The sequence below is a fragment of the Chaetura pelagica genome, unplaced genomic scaffold (assembly GCF_000747805.2).
Source record: "Chaetura pelagica isolate M959 unplaced genomic scaffold, ChaPel_1.0 scaffold68, whole genome shotgun sequence".
Classification (NCBI taxonomy): domain Eukaryota; kingdom Metazoa; phylum Chordata; class Aves; order Apodiformes; family Apodidae; genus Chaetura; species Chaetura pelagica.
In genome coordinates this window covers 2435942-2448503 of record NW_009954407.1, presented here as the reverse complement: position 1 = coordinate 2448503, position 12562 = coordinate 2435942, and the positions used below count along the sequence as shown (strand labels likewise).

Genomic DNA, 12562 nt, shown 5'->3' with positions numbered 1-12562 from the left:
AAAGGGTACTACTTTCTTCAGAAGCTGCTGTTATTCCTAGTAACTGTGCTTTCAAGAAAGAAGTAGTGCACTAAAAGCAAGCTATTCCCAAGAGAACCTTTTTTTCCCCCACAAGGTAAATATTTCATTGTCCTGAAATCTGGTACTTCTCTCTTCATTTCAACACCTCCTTCCTCCCAGCTCACTAGTAAGCACATAGGGTTCACATAAGTAAATATCATGTGAGTCACATAGGCAGTGTAGAGTCCACTTAAAAAGAAACAGAAAAAAAAAACCAAACCAAAAATCCTTAAAGGCTAGAAGTCTAAAGTGAAAGAAGCCAAAAGTAGATTCCATGGACTTTTGTGTTGTTTATAAATATGGAAGCAGAAATTAGGAGAATGTGGGAAGTGGGAATGAATGGCTGAGGAGACCAGCAGCAAATTTGGAACTGTTTCCTCATTGGTCACTTGTTCAAATTCACCCAGGATGATCATGAGTGTGGTCATACTACAAATAGTTTCTCAGACCTGACATCCACCCACAAGCAAAACACTCAGGAATATAAATATGGTCATGTTTATGTTCTGACCACTCCAAACATTGTAAATTGATCTCCTCTGAAGGGCATTAATCTTTCTCAGAGGCTAAAACCTCCGAGTACTCGTTATGGTGTGGGATACACTTAGCTTGGCTCATAAGCTTCCTAAGTGATTTAAGTGTCATGTTGAGAACCAAGACCCTGGAGTACCTAAGCAAACACATACAGAAGAGTGAGGGATCAGTTGACAAGAGGCTGCTACAGAATGAGAATATCGGGGCTGCCAGTAGCTGCTGCTGCCATGAAAGACAACCCTTGTGCAGGTCCTCAGCCAGACCCACGGACCCTTGTTCCCATATGGCCCAGGGCTGGACAGCAAATGTGACTTTAACAGGAGCCAGACACCAGCTCCAGGCACAGAGAAGTTAGAGTATCAACCATATGACCGCCATGTAACCTCCTCTGCTTCATAAATATTGTGGCAACAATATCAACATGAAAGAAAATCTAATTGCTAGGTGAATGCTTTAGTATTAGGTGCAGAGTTAGAGGCTTTGTTTTCATGTGTCCTCTAGGGACTTTACATTGACAAAATATTTATAGAGAAGTATAAGAGCATGGGAGCAATGAAGACCTTCTGCAAGTATTTTTGGGCTCAGTGTTCTAACGCTCTCTCCTGAAGATGCTAACATCTCTCCCTTCCATAGAGCTCAGTGGTAGATACAAGTGCTTCACTCCTGATAGCACTGAACCCATGATGCAGAAAACAACTTATAAACTGCCTGAAATGAGAATGTGGGGTTGTTAATTGACGTTCCCAGGTGCTCTGTGCATGGGTCTGGTGCAGCAGATGCACCCCGGTATGGTGATGCTGAGGCATTGGTGACTCGTGGGACGCTCTGTGGGACCAGCACTGCCCAGCTGGCTGCACCAGGGCCCAGGCACACTGCAAAACAGCCACCCCCAAAAGTGAACAGTCCTGAAGTGTATGAGTGTGAGGTCAAAGTGCTGGAGACAGACGGGCAGAGACAGACACAATGAAGTGAGATGGCTACTGAAAAACTGGAACTACAAAGATAAAAGTTGCAAAATTTTACTTTTGTAAAATTTTACTTTTGCTGGCAGTCCCACAAGCTGTAATAATCCCATTCTCCATAATTATCTTGATTTTAACCCCATATGGAGTATTTATATGTAGAAAAAGTTGTGAGATTTCCCAGGATGCAGTGAAATAACGCTCAAGAAAACACCAGAAGTCATTCCCTTCCCTTTGAACTAGCAGCACCTTCTAGGTCTCAGGTTTCTCCTCATTTATTTAATAGCAAATTGGCCACAGGTCTCCTCCATTCAAAGCCAAATTTCTGAAGGCATTTTCGCAATTTGATTCCATTAAATACTTCAGGATGTAATCTGCATGAAGACTTGTATGCAAAAGAGCTTCAGTGTGTTGAAACCAGATACAGCTGCATGTCCTCATTTTAGAAATGTGGTGGGGAAACTCTTGCAAAAGGAGTATCAGAAAGGACTTGCCAGAAAGAAGGGATGACGAGGTTCGATTATACTTCAAACAGCCTGTTATCGCTGGAGTAATTGCTTTGCATGAGAATGACAAACATCCTGGACGCTGTGGTCAGACTTCAGCAGCGCCGGCATGTGAGGAGCTACAGGAAAGAACTTCCTTGTAGGTGCTCCAGGAAACATGTTTTAAACGATTTACCCCTTCACGCCACTGCAATGTGCTGACAGCTGTATCTGAGATACTGAAAGAAACAGGGTTTTGCCTTTGCTCCAGCTCAGCATGATCCCTGACCACACCACAGGCTGTTCCAGCATCACCTGTGTGGAGCAGGTGGCAGGGTGTCAGGATGCTGCATGTGCCATGCAGGCAGGCATCAAGGAGGTTCCCACAGAGGAAAAGCACTTCTTTTCCTCTAAATTGGGACATCTACTGATAAGAAAGAGAAGGTGTGTGTTGGAATGTTTTCACAAGGAAGCATGCCTCAGGTAGAGAGCTCCATTCTCCTTTTGCTAGCAAAGCCTCTCCTCAAGAGGGCAAATACCCATGTGCTGCCATAGGGCAGCCTCCCGGGAGAGGAGAGAAAAGGAGAGGAAGGGAATTTTTTTTTTCCTATTCTGAAGCCATAGGTAGAAGGCAAAGAACGAAAGGCTCCCTTTGTTCTGCCAGGAAAAGCAGGGTGGCAAGTGCAAATTCTCTTCCCTGCTGGGAAAGTGCTGGTGAAAACTTCATTTTGTTCTGAATGTGGGAACTTTTGAGGCATAATGTGTAGTTCCTTGGCAAGGCTTTGGGACAGGAGCCATGAGCTGAAGCATGCAAACAGGCTGGCAACTCCTGTGACCTTCCAGAGAATGGAGGGCTGGGATTTCTTTTGCATCGATTCATGTATCAGGGACTTCCAAACTGAACTAAAGGTGTAATTTAATAATGAACTAACAATGCACCTCACTAGCAGAATGGCAAGTTGCACTGCTCATGTAATAAATGTCTCTTATGCTTTGCTGGTGGCTGCAGCATGATGTTTTCTATATCACTAGTGACTCTATAGTAAGTACTCAGCTATGAGAATTAATAATAATATAATAATTATATTTTCCACTGGGACAGTGACGCTACTTGTCAGAAAGCATTCAGCTTTCTCCTCACTCCATCAGTTCCCAAGGACAGTTGGAGATGAAAAGCTGGAAACCCTGCTGGGTAACCACATCCCGAAGGATGAAAGGGCTGAGAGCAAAAGGGTGATTAGGGGAGAGACAGGGAAGCCTCTTCCAATACAGAAAGTTCTACTTGGCTGTATAGGAAAATTTCCCAATGAAGACACAGCTTATACTGGTAAAAGCATCCTTCATCCTACACAGCTGTATAACACCTGTCCTCCAAACTAAATAGGTGCAGCTGCATTTGCAATTCACTGTACTACTGCCTTGATCTGAAGGGGTGACTTTTTTCATGTTTGCAGCCAACAATCATGCTACAGAACTGAACCAGCAATAATAAAGAAATAAAAGTTTACGGGAATGGATAGATGTGAGATTGTTGAAGAGAGAGAAAGGGTGACAATAGGTCAGGTACCAAAGGGCAGCTTGCCAAGCCAGCCACAGCTCACCAGGCAGCAAGTGACCACCCAGGCTGTTGGTAGAGCTCAGGCAAGAAGCAAATCTAATCATCGGTCTCACCACCGCTCTCTGGGTTCTGCTTTGTTGGGAGTGTAACTTGGCAGTGAAGAAACAGTCTGTTCTGGCAAGGTCAAAGTGCTAAAAAATCACTGCCTTTGAGGAAATTTCAGAGCATGGTTGTGGAAATGCACAGAGGGAAGAGCATTGTGTCGTCTTTGCATGCCTACTTTAAATAAAGGCCATTTAGGCTACTGTGGAATAACAGTTTTGGAAGGGAAGCTATCACAACTGAAAATTGATCATTAACTAGAGCGATTAAATTCTGAGTCCCTCTTGTATTTGCAAAAGCAAACCTATTGTTTTTTCCAGCGTGAGCATTTCAGCATCTTTCAGCAGCTACCAAAACTAAGGCAGTGCCAGCAGGAACAGCACAGTCAGAGATAAATCCCACCTCCATGACACTGAAATATATCAGAAGTGACTATAGCAGCTGAGTGACAGTCGTATTAGTGACTTCATTATAATTAGTTTAGTTTGTTGTATTGTGGTAGAAATTGGAATTTAGCCTAAATACTCAGCGGAGGGTGAAAGCAAAGACAGACCTCTGCTCTGCTATGATTGCTATGGAAAAGAAAACCACTATTTTGAAAATGTAAACCTGACAGAATATTTTTCAGTTAGATCAGCTGCTATTCCAGAGTCTCTCCGACTATTTTAAAGCATCTCATGTAGTCAGTGCACAACAGCATCATACCACAGGCATATCCACTGCTGCTTACCAGCTTTCTAATACAGTAACCACTTCTGTAAGACAGTAGACTATCTGGGAACAAACCAATGTGCACAGAAAGCAGCTGGCAACTCCTTTACAGTGGACATAGGATTGAGGGAATTGCACAATAAGGGTTCTACAGCTAACAGTCAAAAGGAGATCCTTGGTCACCCCAGCTGGCCCACTCCTTGGCCGACCAGGATGACCTAGGATCAAACCATACTTATCAGTCTCTGGAACAAGTAGCTGACCCTCAAAGATGGAGTAAGTAAGTAAGTAAGTTGGAACAGACCACATGTTCCCTCACAGTTGCAACTTGTGTGCCTCTGCCTCCCAGTACCACAAGTGACAGACTCATGGGTAACATTGCAGTCAACTGTTATGTGAATTATTCTGCCACACTCACAAGATTTCCAAAGAAATGAACATTGTTATGGAAAAGACTGTGTATCTTCAGCAGCTGAAGAACTACCTAGAATACAGGTTTCAAAGAACAGAAGGCCAATGTATGTTACTCCTTTATCACTGTTGCTGGAAAGGACTGACAGCTTTCAACAACAAATATACAACACATGGCATTAAAATTATGCAGTTTATTCCATCATTTCTTTCCTACCTTTACAGTGAGCAATCACATTTTAGTGTTACTGCATGCAGTGAATAATGTTCATTTTTGCAACACATGTAACTAATGTAGGACAGTCGTCCAGTGGTGGGGACATTGGCAAGGGACTCTGAAGCCCTAGGTTTAATTGTTTGCTCCTCCTTAGACTATTTTTCTTGTTCCATTTATTTGAGAGTATTAGGGTACCTAAACCCATGTGGTTTAGGTACCACAGAGTTGTGGTACTCCAGAGGTTGTGGAGTCTCCTTCTCTGGAGACTTTCAAAACCTGTCTGGCCACATTCCTGTGTGATCTGCCCTAGGTGTTCCAGCTGCAGCAGGGGGGTTGGACTTGATGATCTTCAGAGGTCCCTTCCAACCCCTGTGTTTCTGTGTTTCTATGATTCTCTGAGGAGCAGCTTCCTTTTTTATCTTTGAGATGGTATTAATTCCCATATATCAGCACTGCTGCAAGCATAAATAACATTAAGTGCTCATTTATACACACACCATGACATGGTAACGAGAAGTGTAGAAGTAGACACAAATGGATATAGAACCAATGAAAATAAAGGCACACAAATATACAATAATCTCATTACCTGAGGAATCACTCCAAATGCCTTTCTCCATTGCTGTACACTGACTGTGTTCCAGGAGACTCCATCAATCTGGATATCCCCTTCTGTATTAAGCAGTCGTAAAAATGCAAAAAGTAAAGTACTTTTTCCTGAACCAGTTCTTCCTAGAAGACCCACCTGCAATGCAAATCATAAAAGTAAACAGTTAATATTGCTCACATATTAGCCACAGATTAAGGCATAAATGTCCAGAGATCTCAGCAGTGGAGAACAGTCCAAATGGATCTCAATGGGATAGTAAATGTTGTTAATTTGGAATGATGAAAGCCTACAGCAAGGGCTGAACACTGGACAAGAGTCTGTTTTGGTAGAATTAACTAAGAAAAAAATCAGTTATCCTACCCTTAGCTGAAGAACAGGAATTTGCTTATGTTATCTCGTACTGATTAGTCTGGCTCTTTGTGCCTTTCCCCTTTCTTTTGCTATGAAGCCCTCTCCAGCAAAACCCCAACCAGTAGACAAAAAAAACAAAACAGGGCATGCACTTGAATCACACTACTGAGCTAATCCTTTTCCATATAATTCAAAAGAGAGGGCCTAACTCTGATCAGGCCATGAATTTGTGGTGTATCTTGGGCCTGAGGGAGTGATTACAGCACACACCGTGTCCTCTCCCCAGCAGCAATGCAAATTCTCAACCCACCCAGCTGGTGCTGCCTTTTTTACCTCTTTAGGTGGGAAGGAACATAATATGTGGAGGTTTTTTTTATATGTTGTGTTTCCCTCATGGAAACTTAAACTCTCCAGTTTAACGAGCACACTCTAATTCTGAGCATGCTACTTTGAGTCCAGGGTTCATCACCAAAATTGGATAGAGTTCCTAACTCATAACCATTGAATAAAGGATCTTTGTTTTAATTGCTCTGCCCCCTCTCTGTAGAATACAAAAGTATATTTCATTTTCCATACTCTGTGGCTTCAAGGGATTTTCCAGGAGGTAAATCCACCAGACCACAGCAGAACCCACACCTCCACGCTCCACGAATCACAGATGCCTATCTTCCAAAGGCAAAATAGTTTGGGGATGGTGCTAAAGGAAGACTGACCTCTGGTTTCTAAATTTTGGTGACCTCAAACTTAGTAGATGAAACATTCAGTTCATGTAAATCAAGACACATCTATCAAACCTGGCAGAGATAGGTGTTATCCAAACTAGGAGCAAAGAGCTGCCTCATGTCCAGGCCAGGGAGCTGTTACTGAACCCGTTTTCATATCTACATGGGAAAGTTAAAAACTTCTCCCTGTCCATACAGTTCCAGCTCATATAAGCCTTTCTTCCACCCCACCGAGGATGGTCTTTCAGCATGAAATTAAAACAAAGTGTTAAACCTATTACTAATTTCTGTCCTGAAACTAAAACTCTTTCTTAAATGCAACCCGAACAGGCATGAAGCTTAGCTAGAGGTCTGTCAATCTTCTGAAGAACTGAGCTGTTTATGATTTGTTATACAGTCATTCAGGGTAGCAAAGAGCCGTCATCCAGCAGGCAAGACAGCACCTCCACCCTCCTGAGCCAGTGGTGCGTTACCCTTGGCAGAGCGGCCGGTATTCTTTCATGCCCTGCTCCACCTGGGTCAGGCTGCCCCCAGCACCTGCACTCACCAGCAACCTTCCGTCTCCCCAGGAGAAGGCAGGTAACTTCAGATATGGGAATACAACTTAGGGAACTGCTGCATATGCTTTTTATTGGTATATTCTGCTCCTCACAGCCAGGAAAGATCCTCACCGTGCTTCTTCACTAAGGCGTAAACAGCCTCAACATTTCTAGGATAACTAAGCCAGGTTTTCCTTATATTATTCTTGTTCATTTGTTTTTAGCCAATAATCATACAGATTAGGTCTTTTTAAAGTGAGGCACAAGATGTTTCTGTTCTTCAGGTGCTTTAGATAACTTTGTTTTGCAGCAATTTCATGTTTTAATTTACAAAACCTTACTGACTCAATCTTCAGTCAATGAATAAGTTTGTAATGACATTTCTACAGTCAAGCTTAACAGAAGTCAGATCAAAGACAAAAAACTGTGTCTCACCCTCTGCCCTGAACTTATTGAGAAAGAAATGTTTTCTAACACAGCAGCTCCTCCGTCACCGTATTTGGCTGTAAGGTCCTTCACAGTCATTTGACCTCCAGATGGCCAGTTCTTCTCTTCTTTTGCATGTCTGTTTTCAATTACTAGGGCATCTGAAAATTGGTTATTCTTCTGTGGCTTAATGGTTTTCGTCTCTTCTGTTGGCATGTCAATGAACTTGAATATGCGTCCGACAGACCTCATCTAAGAATCAAAACAAAGAGTGTTCCAATTGTAATTAATACTTAGTTACCAAAATAAATGAAATCACATTATTCCGAATTCCTAGCCAGAACAGCAAGTCTCTCTTCTCTGTAAGTTACACCATGATACTATTTTCAAAGGTAGGATATTTTTTGTATATAGCTCTACAGTCTGTTGCTCTTCTACTAACATTGGTCAAATGTGATTCTACTTGCTTAATTTTTAAACGGACACAATAGCTCTTTAAAAATGTACTTTGAAAACTGTAGATGACCTGTATTTATGAAAACAAAGTATGATCATGAAAGCTATCTTGGAGTCTTCAACTCCTTCCTCCTATAAAAGGTTGCCCAACCCAAAAACTGAGGTTCCTTGAGTTGAGCTCCTAAGATCAGCAGAATGGATGGTATGTAAAGCTGCAGCATCAAATAAAAAGGAGCAATTATCAGACTTCAACACACAAGGGCATTTAGTGATAGGATATGGGGCAATGGCCTTAAACAAGAGCAGGATAGATTCTGGCTGGGTATCAGGAAGAGCTTTAGTGAGTGTGGTAAAACTCCGGAACAGGTTGCCCACAGAGAAGTGGTGGTGACCTCATCCCTGGAAACATTCAAGGTCAGGCTTGACGAAGCTCTGAGCAACCTGATCTCATTAAAAAGGTCCCTGTGCACTGCAGGGGGGGCCTGGAATAGAAGAGGTCCCTTCCAACCCTACACATTCTATGATTCTATGATAATATGCTCTGGATAATTATGAGAAATTATTATACTTTCTAACAAAAAGAAATCAGTAGGAAGTTCCATGATAACTAGTTTTATATCTCCAATTATATATATTAGGTGAAATAACCAAGTTCCTGAACTTCAAATGGAAGTTGCTAGTAACTGTCTTGGTAAATTTTTCAAAAGAGAATGGGACTAGAAGGGATTCTCTTGATTTTTTTTTTTTTAATTTGTAGATATATAAATGGGTCAAGGGTCAATTAATAAAGAATTAATTTACCTTCACAAGAACTTCACTGCACAGGTGGTCAGAAAACTAATTTTTAAGCCTGTGGACTAATTCTGTCTTCTGCAGTTCTTAATTTTAAATGATTCTAAATTCTAAATAGCTCTTTTACCTAACTGCTTTCCCCATTAATTTATAGAGGCCCATTATAGATCCAGTCACCCTTAGTTCTCCAGGATTAAAGAAAATCCAGGTTTAAGCCTATTTCTTAACATATGTTCTCCTCCAAACATCTCAGTTCAAATTAATCTTTCCTGTCTGACCAGAATGTCCACAGTATTTTGGACAACGATTCACAAGGACATTGTACAAAGGTACCACTATTTTCCTATCTATATTAGGAGTATCTTGATTAATGCACCCTAGGATCATATGATCTTAGAGTCACACCTTATAGTCATCCTCTGCTCAAGCAGTGGTCAGCCAAGCTTTCCTCCATCTTAGCCAATTCTAACCAAGGAGATCCTTACAACAGGTTATTCTTAGCAGTCCTGAAATTCAAGCCTACGCTTTGGCTACTGAATTCTAATTTATATCAGCCATTTGAGGTCACGTAATGCCTTTCAACTCATGGCATCCTTCATGCTAACATTGCCTTTCAGCTTTGTGCCTCTGGCAGATTTCTTCAATATAGTTTTCTTTTCTCTGTTGAGAGCATTAATAAAAAAAGATTAAAATTAGCTCAGTCACAAATCTCATCTTTGTTGAGTTGCCTCCCCTCCCTACAGCTTAGTACCTACAGCTTAATGCCATTTCCTTTCTGTCCAACTCATTAACCAGTTTACAGTTCTTGCAATAATTCTGATCTCCTTCATTTATATAATTTCTGAAGCACAGCTACAGTCAGTGCTTTCCTGAAGATAAATGAAATCTACTACATTACTTTTGTCTGGAAAAAAATAATCACATACAGTTATCAGGTTAGTCTGATGCAACTGTAATGTCAGCAAACCTGAGTGAATTCATTCTGTAAGTACTGCATCTTTGACTACTTGGCAGATCCCATTTCTGCCCTCTGCTTCACTTCCAAATTCCCACATTAAACATTGTCCTTTTTCTGAAAGCTGAGACCAAGTATGAATCCAGAATTTGGACCATTTGCAAGTGTAACTCTGATTTTGTCAACCCTCTCTTTATCTGACTTCCAATGCATAGCTCATTTTGGTTAACAAATCCACTCTGCAGAGGCTGTAATTTCTAGTATCCTCTTGGAGAATTTTACTCACCCTGGTAGTCCTAGAATCTCCAAAATTTCCTCCTGTTTTTCTCCTGCTATGCAGGAAACAAATTTCAGCCCCTCACTTGAAGAAGACATGACCCCAGCATACATTCAGGTCCCTAAGTGCCTTAGTCGAAATAATGTAATTATCTGAATTCCTCATTTTACAAAAAAAATGACCTTTATAAACAACAAGAATAGACTGTAACATAGGACCAATTATTATTCTTCAGAAATTATTTAGCAAAATAAATAAATAGAAAGAGAGAGACCTTCATAGCTACTGTATCCAGGAGTTTCTGGGGTTTATTATTAGTATTTGTTCTCTAATCTGTACTGCAAATAATACAGATCTCTTTAGGGGCATTATGGAAAACCCTTTGCACATCTTCAGCCCTATTACACTGCTTTTGCATTCCTTCTGCAAAGTGATTCTATTTTGATATATAATTCCTTTCTCCACTTAGATTGAGATTGAAATACTGTTAGGTGGTTTTTCTAGGTGGAAGCATACATATATATATATAATGCAAGGAAATATGGGGGTAATTGCATACATCTCAGCATCTTGAAACACAACTGTGACAGAAGTTTTGAAAAGCATGCTAACACCTAAACCTATCTATTACAATTTCCATCTCAACTCCTCTGCCATGATGGGAAGCCATGGTCATCATCATGTTGAGATATGAATGTCATCTCATTTTGGTGATACAAACAGGAAGACCCTAGATTAAACTAACAGGTTTCTTCCTGTCTGCCTGTACTAAATCCCCACAATGAGCATCATATGTGCATTTTAATCAGTATTGATGGTACATTTGTCTATAGGAATTTTATCCTTTTAGAAATATCACTGCTTCAGAAAACAAGACCTTTCTTGGCTTCATCAAGACCTGTGAACTTTTGTACAGACAAGGATTCCCTGAAATTGCCCAAGAGATCCTACCATTACACGCTAGCTGAAACCTGCTCTGAAGACAGCTGGACAAAGAGCCTCTTCCCATACAACAGAAAATTTCATCTCTGTCCCAGCTCCCCTGACAGATTTATCAGTCATGTTACATATGCAGGTATTTTAGACAGCTTAATACTTTGCATCAATTCAGAAGGAAGCTTTACTGGCTCTATAATTTGCATTATGAAGGGTAGAAGGTAACATAAATGTCAATAACACTTTACAAAGCTATCCATTATTCCGTTCACAGGTAGAAATCTTCTGTCATTCATAATGACAGGTATAGTGTAGGTGATGGCAAGTTTCTTATCCATTATTCCCACCAGCAATGTGCCTGCTGTATTCACATTCTCTAACTGGTACTTTAGAATAAGAGTATATTTACTACTTTCATCTAAAAATGTCAGGGGCATAATACACTATTTTTAGCCTTGCCTAATTGTATTTTGCTGAGATTTTAATAACATTGCAAATTCTTTAATTTACTTTCTCATTAATATCACTTAAACTCTTCTTATTGTTGGAGAAGAATTCATAATATCATTACGTAATGTTAATTTCCAGAAAGTGGAAGAAGTAACTCTTCTGCAAGTAATTTAATTCAATTAACTTCATCAGGACATATATTCTCCTCTGCTAGAAAGAGAGCAGACCTACTATGCAGATATGCATAGTATTCAATTACCACATTGAAAGACACCATTTCCTCAAAACATGCTGTCTGCAAAACACAGTGTGCAACTGAGAGGTCCTGTGAGAGGTTGGTCCAATGGGTCATGTTGTACAGTCTCTGCAAAAACTGGGTCAATGAAATGGACTATATGGCTTTACTGAGATTTCGCATCTGCTATTTCATTCTGGGTGCACTTATAGGACATATATATCTCTTCCAAACTGAAAAAATGAAATATTTAGCTCGTATCAAACTTGCACTGAATTTTTTGCTCTTTTTCACATTGTTTTGAAGGCAGAAAAGGAAATATTCTAGCAGATTTTTCTTGGTTCTGTTCCCTTCCAGATGACCAACACTTCACTTTGACAATTGTCATTCTGATGCAGACTTTACAGTATTAAGTCTATTTAAACTTTGGTAATTAAAAATTATCTCAAGTTTTCTGCTGATAGTACTAAAAGCCTATCATGTCCTAGTTAAAAATAATATATATTTAACAGGTGAAACAGGTGAAATAGCAAGGGAAAATAAAAGCATGATAACCAGATGTAAAAGAAACCTTATTTTTCACAGTCCTAATTTTTTCTTTGGTACTCTTCTTCTACCATGTACTCCTTTAATTCTTCAGCATCCCTGATGTACAGGGTGGGGCACTATGAGGTTTAGCAAATGCGGTTTTACTATCTCTGTGAGGGATTCTTTTTATATCTCCTTACGTAAGTAATCCTGGCAACAGCAAAATCATGGCATTTTCTCTTTCC

The 12562-nt window shown here is 40.4% G+C and overlaps 1 protein-coding gene across 1 annotated transcript in view; it reads right to left on the bottom strand.

Annotated features, from left to right (window-relative positions):
- The window catches only part of CFTR (cystic fibrosis transmembrane conductance regulator (ATP-binding cassette sub-family C, member 7)), an 89387-nt gene that overhangs the window by 8560 nt on the left and 68265 nt on the right, over window positions 1–12562 (bottom strand). Inside the window, exons 22-23 of the mRNA XM_010004326.1 lie at window positions 7698–7940; window positions 5630–5785 (exon numbers count right to left, since the gene is read on the bottom strand). Coding sequence (XP_010002628.1) covers window positions 5630–5785; window positions 7698–7940 — 399 coding nt within the window. The remainder of the gene's footprint in view (window positions 1–5629; window positions 5786–7697; window positions 7941–12562) is intronic.